This window comes from Peromyscus californicus, unplaced genomic scaffold (genome assembly GCF_007827085.1).
Source record: "Peromyscus californicus insignis strain IS unplaced genomic scaffold, ASM782708v3 Scaffold_2__1_contigs__length_46816999, whole genome shotgun sequence".
Taxonomy (NCBI): domain Eukaryota; kingdom Metazoa; phylum Chordata; class Mammalia; order Rodentia; family Cricetidae; genus Peromyscus; species Peromyscus californicus.
The window spans coordinates 843,196-868,196 of NW_026294540.1; the positions used below are offsets into that span (position 1 = coordinate 843,196).

Here is a 25,001-nt window from a genome sequence, read left to right on the forward strand (position 1 = left end):
TACTGGGCTTAAACACATTGGGAATAAACCACCTGTCATTAGACTCCCCAAGTCAGATCCAGGTTGATGAAGTCAATCTGCACCAGGTTTTGACTCTTACCTCTTCACGTGGTTTACTTCCCTGTGTGATACCTGCAGGGACCCCCTCAATTATGCATAGATTCAGGTTTAGTATTAGTGTTAAGAGTTGTTTTAGGGCAGCTGGAGAGATGGCTCAGAGGTTAAGAGCACTGGCAGCCCTCCCAGAGGTCCTGAGTTCTATTCCCAGTAACCACATGGTGGCTCACAACCATCTGTAATGAGATCTGGTGTCCTCTTCTGGTGTGCAGGCATACATGCAGGCAGAACACTGGGTACATAAAAAAAGATTTGTCCTAGGGTTAAGTTTATGGCTGGATATAGGGTTAAGGTTTGTGCTAGCGTTTGTTTTATGGTTAGGGTAGAGGTATTTTTAGGGATAGGCAAGTGTTTGGATTAGGACTAGAGTTAGTGATTGGGTTACATTTATGGTTATGTTTCTATTTAGGGCATTGGTTCTCAACTTTTCTAATGCTGTGACCCTTTAATATAGTTCATATTGTGGTGACCCCCAACCATAAAATTATTTTTGTTGCTACTTCATAACTAATTTTTCTAGTTATGAATTGTGATGTAAATATCTGATATGCAGGATATCTGATATGTGACCCTTGTGAAAGGGTCGTTTTACCCCTAAAGGTGTCACAACACCAGATTAAGAACCACTTCTTTAGGACTAGGGTAGACTTAGGCTAGAGTGGGATTAGGTTTAGGTTTTATTATGGCCAAGGCTAAGTTTGTCTCTAGGATTAGGTTTGGGCTTGGCTAGGTTTAGGTTTAAGAGTTATAGTTTAGCCAGGATTATGTGCAGTCTAAGGTTATTTTAGTATTAGAGCTGATATTGAAGTTCTTGGTTGGGTAGAGTTCCAGCTGCGGTCCAGTTTAAGGCTGTTCTTAGACTTGGGCTTTTGGTTAGGCCTGTGGTTAACATTATGGCTGTGGTTTGGTTTAGTGTTTATGGCTAGGTCTGGGGTTAGCAATTAGGCTATGGTAAGGGTTAGGGGTATAGTTAGATTTAGGGTTAAGGTTGGACCTAGGGTTGGATTAGTACTGAGGTAGACTTAGTTTTAGGACTAGGGTAAGTTTTGGGTTTTGGTTTGGTTTAGGGCTAGTTCTGGAAAGACAAGGGTTAGTGTTATCAATGGGACTAGCATTAGAGTTAGGGCTAGTTTTAGTATTTGGTTTACTGCTAGAACATTTTATGTTTAGGGTTGGGGTAATGGTTAGGGTTAATATTAAGATGAACCCTAAAGTGTGCATTAAATGTATATTAGTTTAAGTGTCAGGTTTAGGGCTAAAGTTTGGGTTATGGCTATTGTTAGTTGTTACTTAAGATAAATAATGTAAGCTGGTCATGGTGTTGTATGCCTTTAACTCCAGCACTGGGGAGGCAGAGCAGGTGGATCTCTGAGTTTGAGGCCAGCCTGGCCTACAGAGTTAGCTCTAGAACAGCTAGGGGTACACAGAGAGACCCTGTCTCCAAAAACAAACAAACAAACAAACAAACAAGCAAGCAAGTGGCCACCATTTTTCTGTATATGACTTCGTGAGAGCACTAGGTCTCTAGTGTCTTGGATGCTTCTCTAAGAGTGACTGTGTGTAATTAGTCATTCCTATTCCATCACCGTGTTGTGTCCACTTCAGGTAAAGAGGCCCACAGGACCATTTCATTAAGTAACATTAAGTCTTACAAACCGTGTTATTTTGAGTCCTAAAAAGAAAACAAGCAGCAGAAACCTAAACACTGTGACCCAACAGTTTCTGAGACATTTGGCTTCTTAACGGGTATCTTAGAAAGAGGTTATTGTGGAAGCCTATAAGGAAAGAGTATTCTTTCCTTAAAATGAAAAGACTTAGAAAGCAAGTGACTATCTTTTCTTATGTGATTTCTTAAAAATATTAAGTTTCAAGGATCTCTTGTAGGCATCTCTCACAAGTGATTGTGTTATAAGCAGTGATGTATCGCCAGACACTGTTACAGAATGTAAAAAGACTTATGTGACCATTCCAATAACACTTGGAGAACCTAGAGAGTGATTGAGTATTGGCAGTTTTGAGAAATGAAGTCATTAAAACTCACAAATATTTTCTGGGAAGTTAGATTTTTTTTTTTTGAGACAGGGTTTCTCTATGTAGCTCTGGCTGTCCTGGAACTCGCTCTGTAGTCCAGGCTGGCCTCAAACCCAGAAATCTACCTGCCTCTGTCTCCCGAGTACTGAGATTAAAGGCACCACTGCCCGGCCTTAGATGACTTCTTGAGCAAAGACCATCTCAAAGACTTTGTGGTTGGAGCTCTAAGGTGCACTGTTTTCTAACTAGTCATACTACTCTGTCAGGATGCATTGTTCAATAGAGTCCTTTGTGGCCTCCTCATCAAGGACACTCCCAGAAGCCTGAGAGTGACTGTGTTAGTTCCCGTAACCATGAGAAAACAAGGCGAGGAAAGCCATAACAGCTAGCACAAATAGACACTTGCCAACTTAACAGATATCACAGGAGCCAGGTGGTGGTGGCGGTGGCGGTGGCGACGGCACATGCCTTTAATCCACTCGGGAGGCAGAGGCAGGTGGATCTCTGAGTCTGAGGCCAGCCTGATCTACAGAGTGAGTTCTAGGATAGCCAGGGCTACACAGAGAAACCCTGTCTTGAAAAAGAGAAAGGTTATGGTTTAACAGTGAAGTATTTGTGTGTCATGTTGACAAGGGGTCAGTTGCGTTAGTTTGTCAATGACACAAGCTGGGAAGAGGACACCTCAATTGAGAAATTGCTCCAGCAGGCAAGTCTGTGAGGCATTCTTTTGATTAATGATTGATGTGGGAGGACCCAGTGCACTGTGGACAGTGACACCCATAGGCAAGTGGGTCTGGGTTGTATAAGAAAGTAGGCTGAGAGAGCCATGAAAATCAAGCCAGTAATCAGAGTTCCTCCACGGCCTTTGCTTCAGCTTCTGCCTCGGGGTTCCTGCTCTGACTTTCCTCAGTGGCAGATTGTGGAAGGGTAAGATGAAAAAAAAAAAAACCTTCCTCTCCCAAATTGCGTTTTCTTACGGTGTTTATTACAGCAACAGATAGCAGACTAGGACACTCAGTGATCTTAGAAGCTGTTTCAGAAACAACGCCTTTTTAGTTTGTGCCCTAAATCAGGAATAAGCAGCCTTTCCAGCTAATGGAATGGGTAAAGTGAGGATTTCTCTCAGGCTCCTCCAGAGCTGTCAGTGTTTATCTGATTTCTTTTTGTGGACAGACTGGTTTGGTACGGATCCTTGTTCTGAAGGAGGAATGAGAATTGTCTTCTCAAGTATTTTAACCCCCTTTCATCTCCATTGTTGCAGAAGCACTCAACTTAATCAGCACATTTGCTTGCATGGTAATTATTTGCTTAAACGACTCCTGGTGTGTTCAGACAAGTAACTGACTTTTTTTTTTGGTAAACCGTGAGGCAGGTAGAGCCAGTACTGATACACCCAAAGATCTTCAGGCCACACAGCTGCTGTGATGATCCTGTTAACTAAGTAAACCTGTGTATCAGGAACTTCAAATCTCACATTTTCAGACAGGGTCAAACTGCTGCATTATAGTGGCTTGTTTCTGGAGAATTGGTTCAGACATGATTTGTATGTGTGTGTTCATGTGGTATATGTGTGGCACATATATGAGTATGCAAGTGTGTGACTGTATATGCACAGGAGTGGGATATCAGATCAGGTGTTGTCTGTTGGTTCTAGCATCATTGATGCCTTAACTAAATAATAATTCCTGTCTGGGTGCCATTAAGCTGATGATTATTAGATCCCAATATAAACAGGTACCCATCACAGAGTCAAGAATTTGACTCAGGATACAATTCAAGGGGGGAATGTGAGAGCCAAAGTTACATTTTAAGTTTCAATTACTGTGCCCAAGAGATCCATGAAACAAAAATGCCTCTGACCTGCAAGCCCCTTGCCCAAGGCAGACAAGACAGTTCCTGAAATGCTGGAGGCTATTGCTTTGGGACATAGCAAGCCCCATGTTTTCACTCCCCTAAACAAGGTTTTTGACAAATGTACACCAGACGTGCTTGATCTCATGTAGGCGGGAGGTTCACAGGCAGGATGTGTGCTTGCCCCTGATTGGAAATACTTAAGCCACTGCAAACCATGACTTGCGGCCATTTGCTGGAAACCTAGAGATGGACCTGGTCTGGGCCCACCTAGCCAGTATTTAATTAAAGCTTGTTTTAGATTTGGCTTTAAATTGTGGTAGTGGTCTTATTCTGGACTGGTGGGATTAACAGTCATCTGGAGTTCTCTACTTTATTGCCTTGGCACACAAAGACCCTGCTGTGAGTGACTGTCCACGCCAAACAACCATCTGGGGGAGGTCAGTAGTGACCCCTCGCAAACAATCAGGCCGACTGATGTTACACACAGACACAGACACAGACACAGACACACACACACACACGCAAGACAAGCACTCATGCATGCAAGAGAGACTCTCACCTGAGTATCTGCTCCCTACAACATGACAACGCTGCAGGTGGCCTGGTGGAGACTAGTGTGTGTGTGTGTGTGTGTGTGTGTGTGTGTGTGTGTGTGTGTATGTATGTATGTATGTGTGTGTGTGTGTGTGTATGTATGTGTGTGTGTATGTATGTATGTGTGTGTGTGTGTGTATGTATGCATGTATAGTCTATATGCATGCCAGGGAAGACTAGAGCAGAGGCTCAGTCTATGTAGCGACAGGCAGAAGCCCTCATCCCTGTTGGGTAAGGCTTTCCAGCTGTTGGAGGAAGAACCCCAATAAATGGCTTGGTTCTGCAGAGTGAAGCTGTGGCTGTCAAGCAGAGGCTAGAAAGCCCACGGCTAACCTTTGCCTACTATCTGTTTCACAAATACTCTCTCTGTGATCATCTGAGCGCCTCCCTGGCCACCTGGCTGCTTGTGCCATGATGGCAGAACCCGGCAGTTACTACAGAACCCCTATAGTCCATTAAGCCAAACCGAAGTTCACCCTGGGGACCCCTGAGTTTCCTGGAGTTACTTACAGATCAGGGGTGACCCTTAAGCAGTGCACAGGAAGGTCAGCACCCAGTATGGAGGATGACTCCCTAATGGTTATGTAGATGGACCCCTCTTCCCTTCCTTCAGTTCTCCCCACCTCTATGCTCTAGCCCCTCCCAAGACCTGGAGGCCGTATGCAGTTAGGGCAGAACTGCATGTAACTGGCTGGGAGGAATAGCTGGACACTAGGGAATGACAACAGCTAATGAGCTGAGCTGTGGTGATCTTTTCCAAGCAGGCACAGTTGAACTCTCGAAGATGGTGTCTATCTGGGTCAGAGGACAGACAGTAGAGACCTATCAGGTGGGCCTCCTCTTCACCCTCTCATCCGCTGGCCTAGGCTGGGTGCTCGCTGACTCACATATCTAATGAATAACTGAGCGCCCACGTTCTGACACTATGCACTTTGCCAGCCATTAGTATCTGAGCCATAAACTAAACCGAAATGATATAAATGGCTAAAGTCTATCCATTCTCTTTGCCTTTTTCCCTCACTTTCTGTGGTGATGAGGATCAAATCCAGGGCTTTCCATGTGCTAGGCAAGCGTTCTCTACCTTGAGCTATGCCACAGCCCCCAGATCTATTTCCAATTAGCAGAAGCCAGAAAAGAAATACATAGAAAGTTTATTTTTAAAACTTTAAATTAGCAACTAGAGGGGACTCTTGCTTAACTTGATCTTCTCTTCTATGTTTGAAAAGTATTTCATCTTCATTAGAATTTCCTTGGCTTTTTCAAAATCACCTGAAATAAACAAGAGACAATGACATCAGTCAACAATAAAACCAACTCTGGCATCTCAGGCAGCCAGATCAAACGGCCCAAAGGCTGACGGCTTCAATTGAGGGTGAGCGCACCCTATATCAACATTTGCCAAAGTCTAGAAATACTTTTGTCTGCCATAACCAGAGAAGTAGAAGTGAGACCTAGCCGGGCAGTGGTGGCACACACCTTTAATCCCAGCACTCAGGAGGCAGAGTCAGGTGGATTTCTGTGAGTTCGAGGCCAGCCATCTCTACAGAGCGAGATCTAGGACAGGCACCAAAACTACACAGAGAAATACTGTCTCGAAAAACCAAAAAAAACCCCAGATACGCTGTGAATGATCTTACCTCCCCCAGTAAAAATATTTTTTCACTCAGAATGTCAGCAAGGTTGAGAAATCCCAACTTAGACAAATACAAATCAGTATAATATACACTAAAGTGAGGTCTTTTGTAGCCAACCCTGGGAACAGTAAATGTTAAAAACAATAAGTAAATAAGGGGGCTGGGGAGATAGTGCAGTGAAAGGTGCCCACCCGCCAGCAGGATGGTATTTGCTGCCCACTGAAGCAAGTTGATAGCCTTGAAGAAAATAATTAATTAAAAAATGATAAACTAGTGTATAGAAAATATGGAGGATTGTTGTAGAATATTATTTTAAGATGTATTACATTTGTTTATGCTGTGGAATATTTGTTTAATGATGCAAATGCAAAAAATTGCATTTTTTCTTTTCTTTTCTTTTTTTTTAAGCTTTTCAAGACAGGGTTTCTCTGTGTTACAGCTCTGGCTCTCCTGGAACTCGCTTTATAGACCAGGCTGGCTTTGAACTCACAGAAATCCGCCTGCCTCTGCCTCTCAAGCGCTGGGAGTAAAGGTGTGTACCACTACTGCCTGGCTGTGTTGCATTCTTTTATGTTGTATTTGTCTAACTCTTGTGAAGCTGTGCTACTTTGCCTGTCTAGAACACCTGATTGGTCTAATAAAGAACTGAACGGCCAATAATGAGGCAGGAGAAGGGATAGGTGGGGCTGGTAGGCAGAGAGGATAAACAGAAGGAGTAATCTGGGAAGAGGAGCTCTAGGAGCAAGAAAGAGGAGGAGAGGACTCCAGGAGCTGGCCACCCAGCTACACAGCAAGCCATGGAGTGAGAAGTAAAGAAAGGTATATAGTAAGGTAAAAGCCCAGAGGCGGGCTGGAGAGATAGCTCAGAGGTTAAGAGCACCGACTGTTCTTCCAGAGATCCTGAGTTCAATTCCCAGCACCCACATGGTGGCTCACAACCATCTGTAATGAGATCTGGCGCCCTCTTCTGTGTACATAATAAATAAATAAATCTTAAAAAAAAAAAAAAAAAAAAGCCCAGAGGCAAAAGACAGATGGGATAATTTAAATTAAGAAAAGCTGGCTAGAAATAAGCCAAGTTAAGGCCGGGCATTCCTAAGGAAGAGTAAGTCTCTGTATGTGATTATTTGGGAGCTGGGTGGCGGGTCCCTCAAAGAGCCAAAAGAGTAAAAAAGAACAACAACAACAACAAACAATAATAGGGATCTACCAATAAGTTTGCTTAGAGTAGTGTGAACGATCCTTGGGGGTCAAATGACCCTTTCACAGGGGTCATCTAAGATCATCGGAAATATCAGATATTCACATCATGATTCATAACAGTAGAAAAATTACAGTTATGAAGTAGCAATGAAAGTAATTTCATGGCGGGGTGGTGGTGGCGCATGCCTTTAATCCCAGCACTCAGGAGGTAGAGGCAGGCAGATCTCTGAAAGTCTGAGGCCAGACTGAAAAAAAAAAAAAAAGAAAATTATAGCTGGGAGTCACAACCACATGAGGAACTGTATTAAAGGGTTGCAGCATTTGGAAGGTTGAGAACTGCTGGCTTAGAGGATATTAAGATACAGAAGCAAACTTTCCACGGTCTCCCATACCAGACCGTTGTCAAGGCCCCATCTAGCCTTTAATCCCAGCACTCAGGAGGCAGAGGCAGGCAGATCTTCAGAGAGAATTCCAAGTCAGCCAGGGTTATGGAGAGAGATACTGTCTCAACAAACAAATACAGGGCGCTGGAGAGATGACTGCTCTTCCAGAGGACTTGGGTTTAATTCCCAGCACCCAGATGGCAGCTCACAACTGTCTGTAACTCCAAGTTGTGACACCCTCAAACAGACATACATGCAGGCAAAACACCAGTGCACACAGAAGAAAAATAAAACAAGAAAACAATAACAAAACCGCCAACCCCTATGTGCATGCTGGCTCACAGGTTTTGGATTTCCACTTTCTCTGCAATCTTTTGTTGCTCCCAGGTCACTCTCTCCCTCATTGCCACCCAAGTTTTCTTTTTCATAAGAGATGTGAATTTATTAGAAATGTGAAATTATCTAACATTTATTGAAGGGAGGGGGACTCTCTATAAACTCTCTAACCCTGAGAGAAAGCCTCAATGTTTGTTTTCTAAACATTGTTTTACATTTAATAAAAATTTATTACATTTAATAAAAGTCAAAGAGCCGGAGAGATGGCTCAGCTGTTAAGAGCGCTTGCAGAGGAGCTGGGTTCAATTCCCAGTACCCACCTGGTAGTCAACAACTGTCTGTAACTCCAGTTCCAGGGAATCCAGAGCACCAGGCACACATATGGCACACATTCATACATACATACCTACAGGCAAAACACTTATATACATAAAATAAATTTTAAGAAATTTAAGAAAAGATTTATATTTATTATGTATATAGTGTTCTGTCTGCATGATTGCCTGCCTGCCAGAAGAGGGCACCAGATCTCATTATAGATGGTTGTGAGCTGCCATGTAACCATGGGAATTGAACTCAGGACCTCTGGAAGAACAGTCAATGCTCTTAACCTCTGAGCTGTCTCTCCAGCCCAATAAAAAAATTTCAAGTGAAGAAAAAAAATTAAAGTTAATAAATCAAATTTAAAAGGCCCAGTGAGATGGCCCAGTGGGTAAAGTCCCTTGCTTGCTGCTGAACCCCACAGCATGAGTTTGATTCCAGGAGACCACACTGTAGAAGGGAACTTGCTCTTCAAAGTAGTCCTTTGATCTTTTCATGCATACCCACACACACATATAATGTATACATGCTACATAAATGTAATAGGAATTTTTAAGAAGGAATTAAATACCTTGTTCAAAAGCTCTGTTTATGCTGTCAGTAAATTCTTTCTGTTTAGCTGAAAAAGGAAAATAATTATTTAAATTTTTCCATTTAAATAAACTTACAATAAAGTCAGGTGGTGGTGGAGCATGCCTGTAATCCCAGCACTTGGGAGGCAGAGGCAGGTGGATCTCTGTGAGTTCGAGGCCAGCCTGGTCTACAAAGTAAGTTCCAGGACAGCTAGAGCTGTTACACAGACAAACCTTGTCTTGAAATGCACCCCACCCCGCAAAAAAACAAAGGGGAAAAAAAGCAGACTTATAACATGAAGGCAACACTTTGTGACCGTGCCGCTTCAGACACAAGATGGACCTGGGTTCAAGGTTTGACTGACTTTGTCTTCTTGTGCTGCTGAGGACTGGACCAAGGGCTTAGGCATGCTGTGCAAAGTCTGTGCTACTGAGCACACTCTGTCCCTGCATTCTTGACACAGGGCTTCACTGTGTTGGCCAGGCTAACATTGAACTCACTATTCTCCTGTCTCTCCCTCTTGACTGTTGGGATTATAGGTATGTGCTACCATACCTGTCTAGCAGTTCTTGTTAAATGCAGTACTAACAGGCCCTATGGACATTTTGATTTTCAACAAGGAAGGTCTGGAGGCAAATGCCAAGGCTTATAAAGTGGCATGGAATCACACAAGAAAAAAAAAAAAAAAAAGGGAGAGATCCCCATAGTCTGGATGTCCCTCAAGAGGTCTGGATGTTAAAAGCTTGGCCGGTGACTGGTTTTGCTAACAGAAGTGGGTGGACACTTCAGGAGGCAGGGCCTCGTAGGAGGAGGTTAGGACATTAGAGACATGTCCTGGAAAGGGGTCCTGGGACCCAGGCGCTGTTGTTTCTCTCTTTTGGCTAGCTGCCATAATGTTCGATGCCTCCTCCACACTACATTCCTGCCTCAGCCCCAAGGAGCAACCGGGCCAATCCACCACGGCTGGACCTCTAAACTGTGAGTCAGAAGAAACCGCTCATTTCAGGTGTTGTGTCACCGTGATGGAAAGACGACCACCACAGGAATCGGGGATGTGCTGTGGGGATCTCTACACCCTACAATCATGGCATTTATTACCATTCATTACCAAGGGTTTTAGGCAACCGCTTGCAAATGATATAGCCGTCCAGGAAAATGATTTTATTTTTGAATTATTATTAATGAAATTATTTCCATTACATTGTATCTTAGAAGAGGAAAATGCCAAATGCAGAGCAGGCACAACCACCTCATTTGCCTATAGTGGCTCATCAGAAAATGAGGGATTTTACAAGTATGCCTTCAGATCTAACTATATTTATTTGGAATCTTTAAAAAACATTTCAAATAAATTGTATCTCTAAGCTAGGCAATGACAGGTATGGAATTCTCCCTTAGGCACAGGGCTGGTGAGTGCAGGAGCTGGGAACTGAATCCCAGGGCAAGAAATTTATGAATTGATCTAAAGGACAGTAAGTTATCCATACAAACCCAGCATCGACTATGTTGCTAGAAGTGTTTCACATGCTTTGTCTGTATCTCCTTACTGAAACTGATCTAGGCTCTCTATTTTACAGCTGAAGGAACTGAGGCTCAGATACCTGAAGCCAATGTTTTAGGGTCACACAGAAAATCAACAGTAGTACTGAGACCGATCCTCACTCTGGAGCTTTATGTGATGAAACTCCAGCCCAGATGATGCCTGAAGCCTCGGGAGGAGTGTAGCCCACTTCTGCTTGCACGCTCCCGAGTCTCTCCGCTCTGGACCACCAGCCCTAACGCTGTGGTTGTCTCCATCTGACAGGCTGCTCAGCACTTCTATTTACTGCTGTAACTTATTTAACAGCCATTAGCCAAGTCCCTGCCATGCTGCGGGTGCTTTTCTGAGAGGGAAGCAGAGAGCAGACACAAGTTATGCTTCTGCAGAGAGCAAGTCTGGGAGGTCCACACTGCTGACCTTCCAGACAGCAGTAAAGTGATCGGAGTGGCCAAGGGCAGAGACAGCAAGACCAAAGGAGGCTTCATGAGAAGTGATGAGTGCTCCCAGATCGGGGAGAGGAGTGAATATGGATGGGATGAGAAAGAGGAGAGTTTCAGGCCGCATCAATAGCGCTCACGAAGGCCTGGGGTAGAAGGGTGCCTGTGAGTGATGAGGAACTGGAAACTGCCAATGTGTCTACAGTGAGATGGTAAAATGAGAAGCAGAGGGTACAGCATGCAGGGCCTTGTCAGCTATGTTGAAATGTTTGGTTTCAAACCCAAAGCAGGGAAAATCCATTTAAAAGTTTTTAGACAAGGCTTTGAACAGAGAGGAGACTTAGGTTTCAAAACCACCCCATCGTGACAGGACAGATATATTCTAGGTAGGCTTCCAGGTACAGACAACCACAGAGTCTGCAGCTGCTGTGGTTGGTTAGAAGTGAGAGGAAGAGATTGCTGGTAGTGAAGAGATTGGTAGATGGAGCTGAGACATGTTTAGGTCTATTTTTTTTTTAAATAAAAATTACATTCATTTACATGTGTTTGTAGCAAGAGGGATGTGTGCATGCCATGGTATGAATGTGGAGATCAGAAGACCATGTGATTCCGGGGGAATCAAACTCAGGTTGTCAGACTTGGTAGCAAGCACCTTAACCACTGAGCAATCCTGCCGGCTTTAGGTCTATCCTTTTAAGAAAATATTGCTTTCTTTCTTTACTTCTTTATGTGTATGTTTGTGTGCCTGTATGAGTGCATCACACATGTGTTCCAGAATCCATGGAGGCCAGAAAATGGCATCTATAACGCCAGTAAAGGATGGCTGTTAGCCACTGTGGGTGCTGGGTACTGAACCTGGTCCTCTCCAAGAGCAGCCAATGTTCTTACCTGCCGAGCCATCTCTCCAGCCCACCCTAGGTCCATTCTTTAGACTTGCCAATGTACTGACTGGGAGTGCACAGCCGAGGACGTTTTAACCATTTTCTTTTTGAGACAAGGCTCACATATAGCCCAGGTTTTCCTGGAAACTGCTATGTAGGTGAGGCCAGCCTTGAACTCCTGATTCTTTTGTCTCCATCTTCCAAGAGCTGGGATTACAGGCGTGTACAATTGCATCTAGCATAAGCTTGTTAAAGACAACTCAGTGTCTACCTTTGTTCAGCTGCAGGAATCATGAATGAATTCAGAGAGGGAACGGGGAAAGGCTCATATATATCCTTTGGTGGGGGCAGACAGGTAAAACTTACACATTCTATTTGGACATACTGGGTTGGAATATATAAGTTTTTTTTTTTTACTTGATATATGCCCAGGCACACATAGTGCTTGATCCACAATAGGCATACTGTAAATATATGTATGTATGTATGTATGTATGTATGTATGTATAGACAAGGTTTCTCTGTGTAGCCTTGGCTGTCCTAGAACTCACTCTGTAGACCAGGCTGGCCTTGAACTGATAAAGATTCGCCTGCCTCTGTCTCTGAGTGCTGGGATTAAAGGCGTGTGCCACCACTGCCTGGCAATTTTTGTTTAAGTACTTAAAGTTTATACCTACATGAGAATCTTGGAGCCTTTTCTGCACAAAATGGTCATGTTTTCCCCCCGAGACAGGGTCTCTCAGTGAAGCTTTGAAGCCTGTCCTGGAACTTGCTCTGTAGACCAGGCTGACCTAGACCTTACAGAGATTCTCCTGCCTCTGCCTCCCGAGTGCTGGGATCAAAGGCGTTCGGCACCACCGCCTGGCCTGAAATGGTCAATTTTATACGGCAACCTGGCCAGGCTGTGATTCCCCCTTGTTACTGATGAAGATATGATTGTGGCTGCGGTAACATTTATAGTCAGTTGAGTGTAAAGTTCACCCCTGTGCTGGCAAGTCTTATGTCAATTTGACACAAGTTAAGAGTCATTTGAGAGGAGGGAACCTCAACTGAGAAAATGCTTCAGTAATACTGGGCTGTAGGCAAGCCTGTAGGGCATTTTCCTTTTTAGAGATGATTTATTTTTATTTTATGTGCATTGGTGTTTTGCCTGTATGTGTCTGTGTGAGGGTGTCACATTGCCTGGAACTGGAGTTATAGACAGTTATGAGTTGCCATGCGGGGGCTGGGAACTGAATCTCTGGAAAAAGCAGTTAGTGCTCTTAATTGTTGAGCCATTTCTCCAGCCCCAGAGTATTTTTCTGATTAATGACTGATGTGGGAGGGCCTAGCCCATTGTGGGTGGTGGCATCCCTGGGCAGGTGGGGTCCAGTCTGAATACAGGGGGAGGTGCTTGGTCTTATGGCAGCTTGATGTGCCATGCCTTGCTGATGCCCATGGGAGGCCCGACCCTTTCTGAGCAAATACAGGAGGAGTGGATTGAAGTTGGGGCAGAGGGGAGATGGAAGGAGGGAGAGGGAGGAGAGGCTTTGGTGGGGATGTAAAATAAATAAATAAAAGGAAATCAAGTTGAGCAAGCCAGAGGGAGCAAGCCAGTTAGCAGTATTTCTATATGGCTTCTGCTTCAGTTCCTACTTTCTGGTTCCTGGCCTGACCTCCCTCAGTGACGGACTGTTACTCTGAAGTATCAGTATTAATTTCAATAAACTATAAACTTTTTCCTCTCCAAGTTGCTTTTGGTCATGGTGTTTTATTACAGCAATAGAAACCCTAACTATGATAACCCTCAACATTGTGAGAGGGTCTCATTCAATTAAGTAAGGTCATTATGTGCAAAAAAGAGGGATTCAAAGAAAGGAATTCTGCTTGAATGCTGTAACACAGAAGAGCAGAGTGATACACCTGTAATTGCAGCAGTGAGGGGTGGAGGCAAGAGAATCAGTTCAAAGTCATCCTAAGTTTCAAAGTGAGTTTAAGGCCAACCTAGGACACATGAGCCTCTCTAGAAGGAAAACAAACAAAAACATAACAAATCCTGTAACATAGAGGGTGGGTATGCTCAGTGGTTGAGCACTTACTTAGCAGGTGTAAGTCCTTGGTTTAGACCTAGCGCCCACACAAAACATATTCAGGACTGTGACATAAAAATCCAACCTGAGTTTTTAGCCTGATGTCCTGCCCTACAGATTGTGTGTGTGTGTGTGTGTGTGTGTGTGTGTGTGTGTGTGAATGCAAGGTGTGTTTGCAGGTGCACATGCATCAGTGTGTATGTGTGCTCAAAAGTATGTCAAGGCTGGAAGTCATCTGTGTGTTATTCTTCAGGCACCATTCACCTTTTTTTATTTTAAAAATTATTATTTACTTAGTGAGTGTGTGTGTGTGTGTGTGTGTGTGTGTGTGTGTGTGTGTGTGAGAGAGAGAGAGAGAGAGAGAGCGCGAGAGCGTGAGAGAGAGCGAGCGAGCGCACCACAGCATCTGTGTGAAGTCAGAGACGACTTGTGGGAATTGTGGGGACTGAAATCGAGTCCTCTCGGATGTGCACACAAACACCTCACTGTCCCAGGTCTTGCCTGCAGTTTCTGGGCTAGCCTCCACACACACATTTGGGCCAATTTTATGAAATAAATAGACCTATACTCTATTGGTTTTCTAGAGAACCTTGATTGATACACTATGGAATGAAATGAAAAATAAAGCAGGTGGGACCAGAAGGTCAGGGTTTCAGTGCTGGCTGGGCTACCGATCTCTGTGTGATTGGAGGCATTTCTGCCAACGTCTGAGGCTCATTTTCCTCACTAGAGATGACCGGAAAACAAAGAACTCCCTGGATGACGATGAGGGCCAAACAATGTTTTTCGACCCATTTTTCCTGTAACCTAGTCATGTGCTCTTAAGAATAATGAAGGATACTTGTGAGAATCTCACCTATTACCTCTGACTGTGGACTCTATCTCTTCCATGGCAGCCTCACTTTGAGCCTCTGCAAGTTTCTCATTGATTTCCATTATTTCCACAAGGAACCGACCATCTGTGTCAAAATCGGTCCCTTCGGGGATTTCTATTCCTTGGAGCTTTAGCTATTAGGGAGAAGAACAAGGAAAATGAAACAGATCAGGGTCATGTTTAGAATACACTGATGCTCATGGGAGAAAATGTGAACACTGCTTGGAGAGGGAGCCCAGAGCTTAGTACAGGCTAAATAAGCACTCTACCACTGAGTCACATGTCCAGCCTGGAAAACTTGAGCTTTCCTGGTAATAAAGAAAGTATGGACTGAGATAAGCGTGCTGGTACAGGACCTCACTCACTCCTCTACTCAGATGTTAAAATGTTTTTAAACATTCTATTCAATTCTAAAATTGCCTAGATGTTCTTGCAAAAAACTCCCCAAGTAATCCCATCATCAGATTTATATAAAATAGTTAAAGCACTGCAACCGGGAAGTTAAGATATACAAAAGGATCCAGGCCTGGTGGTGCAGTTGTATCCCAAGAAGCCAAGGCAGAGAGATCACAAGTCAAGTGCAGCCTGGGCAGCTGAGTGAGACCCTGTTTCAAAAAGTAACAAGGTAGCTGGGGATACAGTTCAGTGGATTCAAAACAAAGCACCCCTGGCGCCGCTGCCCAAAACAAACAAACAAACAAACAAAAAACAACCCAAAAAGAAAACCAAAACCAAAACCAACCCCCGACAAAAAAAAACTCAAAACCCAACCAACAACAACAAAAAAACCACAGCTCCCCCTCCCCCAACAAACCAAAGAAAAACCCAGTAATTATCAGACAGGAGCCATGACTCGGTGGCAGAGAACTTACTTAGTTAGCATGAGGCATAGGTTCAATGCCCAGTAGTGAAGAAAAAAAAGTACAAAGGAGCTAGAAGGGTGAGGTGAAGCAAGAGAATTAGTAACCTAAAGCCAGCCTGAGCTAGACAGTGAGATTCTGTCTCAAAAGAAACAGAAACCAGCAAAATAGATTTACAAAGAATACTACAAAAATTATACTTGTATAGAGAGTCTTTTTCTTTTCTCTTCTGTAGTACTTTTGAGGCTAAATATTATCAGCCTCCTGGACTAGGCCAGGTCTCATACAGAGGAAGTCACTTACAGATGGGTTGGGAAATCACCTTACAAGGTATAGTCCCCTGCTCAGGGGAGCCTGAAGAGTCTTATAGGCATCATTCACCAGGGTCGAATGCTTCTCTGAGAAGAGTTTCTCAGTCTGTTCACAGAGATAAAAAGAGTTTTATTACCACAAGAACCAGTCCTCTTTGATTCCCAAACTTCTATAATACAGTGATTGGGCAGGGATTTAAAGAGTATAGCCGAAATTTGAACCTGCCATTGGATGAGTAGTCTGTATTTTCAACGGATGGGTTTTCAGTTATGTGGGAAGTCAGATAAAAGCTGTGAAGAAATGACATCTCTGGGCCCTGGCTGTCTAGGGGCAGGCATCTGCCACAGGGTGGAGCTAGCAGCTCAACTCTTTCCAGATCAACACCGCCACCCACCCAGTTGCACACATATATGGGGAATTTTAGTGGTGGTCAGTGAATACCTGAGACTTTTGGCTGAAGAAATCTGGGTGGACGAGACGTTGTAGTTGCTGGTACCTGTGCTGAAGCTTCATGACGTCAACCCTGAAGGATCGGTGGCTGGAAAGAAACTAGATGTTATTCATGCACAGTATTTAGAGTTGTTTACTGTGGTCTGGTTCTGCTCTTGGTGAAGACGTAATAAACATAAACAAAGGTTATTTTTTAAGACGTGGTAGCTGTAATGAAGGAAAATAGAACAGGAACAGAATAGGTAACGTAGGTATGACATTTAAGAAACTTGAATGGTGCTACTACCAAATGACCAAAGATCAGAAAAGGGACATGAATGGAAATACGTAAGTGCAGAGACCCTGAAGTGACTGGAAGATTAATAGCTTGACAAATTAAGGGATAAGGTTAGTGTGGTCCATTGTAAGTACTCAGTGACTGATGAAAATGTGTCCCAGAGTTTAGAGCACTTGCCCAACCTGCATGTCCCTTGATTGCCCCCCCCCCCCCACTCCCCAGTTAAAAACTGGATCTAGGGTCTCCTGCATGCTGGGCAAGGACTTCAGCACCAAGTCACTCCCTTCCCTCCTTCACCCACCAAACCTCTTTTTACTTTTTATTTTGAGACAGAGTTTCTTAACTAAGGTACCCAAGTTGACTTTGAAGTCACTCTATAGTTCAGGCAGGTCTTCCAAAAAGCCTACTTTCATCTCCCTGATCACTCTGATTACAGGTCTGTTACCAGGCCTAGAGCCTTGACATTAAAAAAAAAAAAAAAAAAAAAAAAAAAAAAAAAAAGAGCTTGTGTATCTCAGGCTGGCCTCAAACTTGCTATAATAGCTAAGAGAAACGTACAACTCTGGATCTTCCCACCTTTTCCCTTCAAGTGCTAGGATTATAAACGTATGACAATAAATCCAGTTTACCACCTGAATTAAAAAAAAAAAAAAGGTTGAGTGTTGCTCAGGGTTGAAAATTTTGATCCTTCTTCTTCAGCTTCCTGAGTAGTTGGAATTATAGGTAGAGGCTACCACACTGAGCCATTAATATCTAGAAGCAGGTCTTTTTTTTTTGTTTAAAGCATAGTATTGGAATTCGAACTCAGATTCTTGCTAATGCAAAGGGAGTGTTGTATCACTGAGCCAAAGCAAGGATTAAGCACTTACTTTACTTTCTTTTTGGGGGGAGAGGTGATGTTGGGGGGAGTCAGACTGTGACTCTGTGTAGCCCAGACTGTAGGATTGATTCTCTTGCTTCTGGCTGGAGGGCTGGGATCACAGGTGTGGACCACACACGGCCCTCCCACTTTAATCTAATCTTTATTAGTTCAGCTCTGCTCACACTTCCGTACCAGTCTCCAGAAGAAAAGGCAGGAGGAAACAAACCATGCCAAACATTTCTTGGCCTCTCTCCCTCAAACCTTGAGCCTGAATTAAAATTTTGATTTTTCAAACAGGGCTCCAACTTGTGACCTTTCTCCTTTCATCCCGGAATACTGGGATTCCAGACATATGCCACCACACTTGGTTTATTTTATTTTTTGAGCAATTTCTCTGTGTAGCTCTGGCTGTCCTGGATCTCGGCTCTGTAGACCAGGTTGGCTGGAACTCACAGAGATCCACCTGCCTCTGCTTCCTGAGTGCTGGGGTTAAAGGTCACCACCACCGAACAGTACACTCACCTGGCTTGTTTTATTTTTACTTTCTCCTTTAAAATATTTATATATTTGAGATAAGATGTGTCCTGTTTTTGTGGTTGGGCTCCAACTGGGGATCCTATCTTAGTCCAGCATGCTTTTAATTCCAGCAATGGGGAGGTAGAGGCAGGTGAATGTGTGTGAGTTCTAGGCCGGGAAGGACTACAAGGTGAGGCTATGTTTTTAAAAAAACAAAACAAAACAAAACAAACACTCCTTTCTGCTCCCTTCAGTGTTCAACCTCTGGACTTCCCCTTTCCAGGAGTCCCGCCCCTCAAACCCCCCTAAACTGTAACTTTGTGCCGTTTCCTTTTGGTGTTGTTGCCGATGTTTAAAAACAGGGCCTTTGTCAAAGCAGAGGCTAGTTCTGAATTCCTGAACTTCTGGCCTCCACTTCCCATGAACTTAGAGGCATCCGCAAGTTCACTCCTCTATTTCCTTTAGTTCCCCGCCTCCATCCTCAACTTCTTTCCAGTCTGTAACTTGATTCCCTCTTCCTCTCAGGCAAACTCCTAAAATTTCAGCAGGTACTACATTATACAAATGACCTATAGACTTATCTTTTTTTTTTTTTTTTTTTTTTTAAACTTGTTTTGAATCAGTCTGGGTAAGTTGCCTAAACTGGCCTTGAACTGTGGTCTTCTTGTCTCAGTCTCCCAGCTGGCTGGAAATTACAGGCCCGCCGGCGCTGACCCAAGTGAAGATCGCTAGGGTAACACTTGTTTAATTTTACTAACATCTCGGCCAACCGAACTTCTCGGGATCGCCCTCCCATCACTCCGCGCGTACCAATTCATGAGGCTGAAGTAGTCCCGAGTCGGGTCAGGAGGCTGCAAGGCGCGGCAGTGTTCGCAGAAGAACCCATCCCCACTCTCCACACCCGCGGCGCTGCCGCCGCAGTTCCAGCACTGCCGCGCATTGCTCTTCCCCGAGGCAGCATTGCTGCTCAGCAGTCTCCTTCCCAGGAACCCAGCCAGTCGCACCTCCCACAAGCAAAGCAAATCCCGGGCCCTGCAGCCCCACATCCGGACAGCCGCCTGCCTGGCCTGGGTCGCCGGACCCGAGGGAAAGGAATCAAGAGTGACTCGCTGCTGATTGGCTAAGGAGCCGAGGAGGCGGGATCAGCCGCGGGAAACCAGGATGCGGAGTCCCGTTCTGCATCCTAAACTCCAACTCCCAGGAAGCCTTGAGGCTACGTGTTGCAGCCACCATTTGTGCCTTCTTATTGGTCCTGCCGAGGAGGAAGGCGTTTTGATTGGCCGAGGGTGGAGTTTGTATGGGTAGATTTAGCGCCACACCACTGGCTGCGGCGGTAGGGTGTTTGTGGCTCCAGGTGTTCTTTCGCGGTGAGTCTTAGCGGGAATTTTTTTTTTTTTTTGAGTGTTTGAGGATTCGAAACGCGTTCTCTCAGGGTCTCATGCAAGGGGGCCCTCCGCAGCTTCCGCTTTGTCTGCTTAGTTGTGTGTGCGAGGGGGCGGCGCTGTGTGCAGGCAACTCTTCCTTTTTTAAATGCTCTTCGAGGGGAAATTCTCTTTCCGTAACTTAACAAGCAGAAACAGGTCTGGACACATGGGTAGGAAGGCACAGAGTTGGGCTCTTCAATGCCAGAGCGAAATAGTTTCGTAGTGAGTATTATGAATGTTAGTGATCATGCCAGACCCTTGATTCATTCTTCCCAAATGTTACCGAGAACTCAGTCTTAGAGCTGCTAGGCTCTGCAGGAACTGGAGAGGGTACTAAGTAAATATGTGGGGTAGGGTGGCAAGGAGTGGATAGGAGGCAGCCAGCCACTCTCAGCTTCTGTGCATGAAGGAAAGGCGGTATAGCGCTGTGTAAATGGCCGATACATTCTATTCGTAATCCTGGAATTTTGCTATGGTCACTTTTCACTTATCAGTGGTCCTGCCTTTCTTAGGTGAATATGCCTATTCCTTTAAAATTTTTTGTTTTAAAGTCATGTGCAGTGCGCATGGAGGCCAGCAGAGGGCATTGTATTCTCCAAAAGCTGAAGTTACAAGTATTTGTGTGCTCCTGGATGTGGGTGCTGGGAACTGAACTCAAGAGAGCAACATGTGCTCTTCTTGGTTTTTTGTTTTTTTTAGAGACAGGGTTTCTCTGTGTAGTTTTGGTGCCTGTCCTGGATCTCGCTCTGTAGCCCAGGCTAGCCTCGAACTCACAGAGATCCGCCTGGCTCTGCCTCCCGAGTGCTGGGATTAAAGGCTTGTGCCACTACGGCCCGGCGACAAGTGCTCTTCTTAACCGCTGCAATGTCTCTCCAGCCCCTTAGCATACCCATTCTTCACTTTGTATGTTTGGTGCTACTGGGCATGGAACCTGGGACTTTGCATTTGTTCGGTAAGTGATCTACCATCTACCATTGAATGATATCCACATTCCTCACTTACCTGTGGGTAAAGATTTATTTTATTTTTAATTACGTTATGTGGTGTGTGGGAGTGTGCACATGCGAGAGCAGGTGATTGCAGAGGCCAAGAAGGACTTCAGATCCACTGGAGTTGGAGTTACAGGCAATCTTGAGCTGCCAGACATGGGTGCTGGGCACAAGAGTAGTATGTGTTCTTTCCTGCTGAGTCATCGCTGCAGCCGTTCTTCACTCTTGAATTTTAAGCCTTGTTCCTTGAATCTCACCTTATGGTTGGGCTCTTGTTTTTGAGGTCGGATATGAAGAGCCAGCAGCCACACGGCAGCACTTCCTCGAAGGCCCACAGCAGTGGTGCCTGTTCGCAGTCCCAAGGCGGCTTCACCCAGTCCCAAGGCACTTTGTCTCAGCTGCACGACCTCTCTTCACAGTCTCAAGGCACATCCAGTTCCTCCAACAGCACAGTGCCATCCTCCAGCCAGTCCTCTCATTCCAGCTCTGGGACGCTGAGCTCTTTAGAGACGGTGTCCACTCAGGAGCTCTGTTCTATTCCTGAGGACCAAGAACCTGAGGAGCCTGGTCCTGTCCCGTGGGCTCGGTTATGGTCCCTTCAGGATGGATTCTCCAATCTGGGTAAGGCATTTTGTGCTATAGTATAGTATATTGTTTAGAGAACTAGAGAAGGTGGATAGGTTGTTGCGAAAGAACTCTCAGGGCCCCTGTAACCAATTAGAGGTGAAAAAATTTAAAAAGTTAAAAAAAAAAATAGAGGCTGTGGTGGAGTGCGTGGGTTGTTGTTACCTACCATGTGCTCATGTTATTATTTCTCCTCCTGGTTGATCTTCATGCTGAGGATTAGACTTAGGCCTTATGCATGGTAGAGAGCTCTTACACTGAGCTACATCTGTAGTCTTATCCCTAGCTACCTCATTTTTTTTTTTTTTTCCAAATAGAATCTTGTGGCCGGGCGGTGGTGGTGCACGCCTTTAATCCCAGCACTCAGGAGGCAGAGGCAGGCGGATCTCTGTGAGTTCGAGGCCAGCCTGGTCTCCAAAGCGAGTTCCAGGACAGGCTTCAAAGCTACACAGAGAAACCCTGTCTCGAAAACCAAAACAAAACCAAAAAGAAAAGAATCTTTCTAAATTTCATAGGCTGGCCTCAAATTTTTATTTTTTTTCAGAAAAAAGGCCTCATGTAGCCTGGGTTGGCCTTGAACTCACTATGTAGCTGAGCCTGGCTTTGAACTCTTGATCTTCCTGTCTCTGTTTCCCACGTGCTGGCATTATAGCCATACATCACCAGGCTCTACTCACTTGTTTTGAGACAAGGAATTCTGCAGCCCAGGCTGGCTTGCAATTTACTATGTAGTTCCTCATGGCCTTGAACTGGCATTGAGCTTCTTGTCTCAGTCTACTGAGTAGCTGGGATTACACATACTAACTATACCTGGTTCAAATTTATACATTTGTATGTAGAGATCCAGTTGATCCAGAGCTATTTCTGAAAGATACTTGTGTTATTCAGGGTTCTCTAGAGTGGCTTACAGGCTGTGTGTGGTCCAGCTAGTCCAACAATGGCTACCCATGGGAGGTCCAGGAATCTAGCAGTTGTTCAGCCTGTAGAGCTGGATGTCTCAGCTGGTCTTCAGTGTACACCAAGATACTGTTGAGGTAGGCTTTAATGCCAGTGAAGGAATGGACTTGCTAATAGAGTGAGAGCAAGCAGGAAAGAGAGAGCAAGCTTACTTCTTTCGTGTCCTTTATATAGGTTAGCAGCAGAAGGTGTGGTCCAGATCAAAGGTGGATCTTCCCACCTCAAAAGAGCTGGATTAGCCAGGCAGTGGTGGTGCCCAGAAGCAGAGGCAGGCAGAGCTCTAAGTTCAAGGCCAGCCTGGTCTTATAGATTGAGTTCCAGGATAGCCAGGGCTACACAGAAAAGCCCTGTCTTGAAAAAAACAAAACAAAACATCACCCCCAACAACAATAACAAAAAATTACAAGGGGATTTATTAAATTGGCTTACACAATATGGTCTAGATAGTCCATTAATAGTTCTCTACATGATGCAGAGACTGAGAGCCTAGTAGCTGCTCGGTCTGCAAGGCTGGATGTCTTAACAGTCACGATTTGGTACTGACAGCCTGGAGGGTTCCTAGAGAGATGCTGATCTTCAGTCTGTTTGGAGGGCAAAGAAGCAACAAAAGGTGGTAGCCAGACATAATGGGATAGAATGCAGGTATCAGCAAGAAGTGACGGCAAGCAAGCAATACTGCTTTTCCCTTGGACGTTTCCTTTCTTTTCCTTCGAGACAGGGTTTCTCTGTGTAGTCCCGCCTATCCTGGAACTCACTCTGTAGACCAGGCTGGCCTCAAACTCAGAGAGATCCGCCTGGCTCTGCCTCCTCAATGCTAGGATTACAGGTGTGTGCCACTACTGCCCGGCTCCCTTGGACCTTTTCTGTCTTGGCTCACAGAAGGTGCCGCCTACTCTGGAGTAAGTTTCTCTCCTTTAGTTAATTCTTCATAGATCCACGCAGAGGTCTGTCTCTTAGTTGTTTTCAGATTCAGTCAGGTTGACAATCAAGGTTGACCATTTCAGTATTCCACCTGTAGCCAGGCTGGCTCATCGTCCTCTTGTCTCAGCCTCCTGAATGCAAAGATTATAGTTGTGTCAGTATGCCCAGCAAGAACGAACAATTAATAGCCATGTTGTCTTTGATCTATGAATTTAATCTTTAGTTTCTTTGTACAGTGGTTTATACATTTCAATATACAAGTCTTATTCCCTTGTTTGTTTGATGGAACCCAGGCTGACCTTGAACTTGCTATGTACGTTAGGCTGACCGTCAACCCCTGAACCTCCTGCCTCTACCTCTCGAGTGATGGAATTACTGCTCCACCTGACTTTGTTTATTTGGGGAACAGAGCCTTAGGTTGTAGCCTGTCCTAGCTTGGAACTCACTAAGTACCCTACTCTAGCCTTGAACTCATAGCGGTTCTGCCTCAGGCTCCTGAATGCTGGGATTACAAGTGTGGGCCATAGACATCACCACTACACCTTGCTGATATATTTTGAGCAATCTTGAATCTGCATTTATAAGGGATATTGGTTTGTAGCTTGTCTTCTCTTTGTCTGGTTTTGTCATTAGGGTTTAACTGGCCTCATAGAATGAATTGAGACTGTTCCTTTTTTCTCTCCTTCTTTCTCTTCTCTCCCCTTCTTTCCTTCTTTTATTTCTTGTTCTTAAAGCATATCTCTTGTCTTTTTTCCTTTTTGTCTTTCTTTGTCTTTTATTTTTTATTTTTTGAGACAATGTTTCTCTGTATAGCCTTGGCTCTCCCGGAACTAGTTCTATAGACCAGGCTGGCCTGGAACTCACAGAGATCTATGTGCTTCTGCCTTTCGAGTGCTAGGATTAAAGGCATGTGCCACCACTGGCTAAAATATAATGATTTTGGGGGTGGTGGTGCATAATCAGGGATGCCTATAATAAATACCAACACTTAGTTCTGCCATTTTTTTTTTTTTTTTGAGACAGTCTTCATAGCCCTGGTTGTCCTAGAACTCACTATCTAGATCAGGCTGACCTTGAACGCACAGAAATCTGCCTGCCTGCCTTTGCCTCCTTAGTGCTGGGATTAAAGGTGTGTACTATCATGCCAGGCTTGGAGCTGCACTCTTGAACAAGATACTCCCAGCTGTCCTTACGGACTTCAAGGTCTAATCAAGGAGACAGTCGATACAGAATTAAAATAAGGGCCCATCTTTGTAGAGTAACAGAACGGGGCATTATTATGGTACTAGATAAGATAGTGAAATGGGGATCTGCTTATATGGAAGGCTTAGGGGAAGATGTAAGTCCAGACTCACCTTTGGGCTTCTGTTTGAGTCCAAATACAAAAGGAGAGAGGAAGTGAGCCATTCAGGTAGTTGGAGTATTGTGTAATACTATTCCTGGGGAGAAGTGTGCAAATGTTTGCTCACCCCAGAACTAGAACAACGTACGGACAGCACTAAAGTCCAACTGGGTGAACTGATGAGTTTTATTGGGTGAGAGGTCACTTAGAGGAGCAGAAATGACTTACAGACAGCTGCATCACCAAAGGTCCACCCCAGCACGGGTGACAGCTCACAACGCTGGGAACCTGGAGCACACTGCACAGCCTGCAGGCGGCTCAGCAGGTTGGAGGGTGTCCTATCCCAGTGGCTCAGTTGGTCTGGGCAGCGTGGCTGGTCTAAGAGTCTTTGCAGCTTGTCTTGTCTCTTGGGGAGAGAAGGACTTAGGGTCAGAAGTTATTTTGAGTTGTTTACTTTCTGTCTTAAGGCTCTTCCTTACGGTATGGAGTTGTTTCATCTTTAGAACAACCTATGGTTGGGGGCTGGAGGGATGGTTCAGTGGTGAAGAGCACTGGTTGCTCTTGCCAGAGGACCTGGATTTAATTCCCAGCACCCAGATGGCAGCTTGGAACTGCCTGTC

The 25,001-nt window shown here is 44.7% G+C and overlaps 2 protein-coding genes across 6 annotated transcripts in view; one reads left to right on the forward strand and one right to left on the reverse strand.

The window, feature by feature from the left end:
• Window positions 1–5,730: 5,730 nt before the first annotated feature.
• On the reverse strand, window positions 5,731–19,230 carry Hscb (HscB mitochondrial iron-sulfur cluster cochaperone). 5 transcript variants are annotated; one of them, XM_052754910.1, is made up of 6 exons: window positions 19,129–19,230; window positions 16,461–16,557; window positions 16,035–16,124; window positions 14,837–14,981; window positions 9,045–9,092; window positions 5,731–5,865 (listed from the first exon to the last, which is right to left on the reverse strand). In XM_052754910.1, the coding sequence occupies exons 2-6, from the start codon at window positions 16,530–16,532 to the stop codon at window positions 5,774–5,776; spliced, it is 447 nt and encodes a 148-aa protein (XP_052610870.1). In that variant the 5' UTR covers window positions 16,533–16,557; window positions 19,129–19,230; the 3' UTR covers window positions 5,731–5,773. The 5 variants fall into 5 exon arrangements, with proteins under 5 accessions (XP_052610870.1, XP_052610868.1, XP_052610869.1 ...); XM_052754908.1 differs by having other exon boundaries at window positions 18,935–19,220; XM_052754909.1 differs by having other exon boundaries at window positions 14,830–14,981; window positions 18,935–19,220.
• A 133-nt stretch (window positions 19,231–19,363) lies between these two features.
• Window positions 19,364–25,001, forward strand: part of Chek2 (checkpoint kinase 2) — a 37,369-nt gene continuing 31,731 nt past the window's right edge. The window contains exons 1-2 of the mRNA XM_052754913.1: window positions 19,364–19,491; window positions 20,821–21,158. Of these exons, the coding sequence (XP_052610873.1) occupies window positions 20,828–21,158 (331 nt within the window). The 5' untranslated portion in view covers window positions 19,364–19,491; window positions 20,821–20,827. The remainder of the gene's footprint in view (window positions 19,492–20,820; window positions 21,159–25,001) is intronic.

Excerpts from the sequence above, each read along its gene's own strand:
- Hscb (XM_052754908.1), bottom strand. The coding sequence starts at position 19,170 with ATGTGGGGCTGCAGGGCCCGGGATTTGCTTTGCTTGTGGGAGGTGCGA. Across the intron at positions 14,982-16,034 it reads TGAGCAGGGGACTATACCTT|CTAAAGCTCCAAGGAATAGA; the intron begins GTAAGGTGATTT and ends TCTCCCTAATAG. Across the intron at positions 9,093-14,836 it reads GATAGAGTCCACAGTCAGAG|CTAAACAGAAAGAATTTACT; the intron begins GTAATAGGTGAG and ends TTCCTTTTTCAG.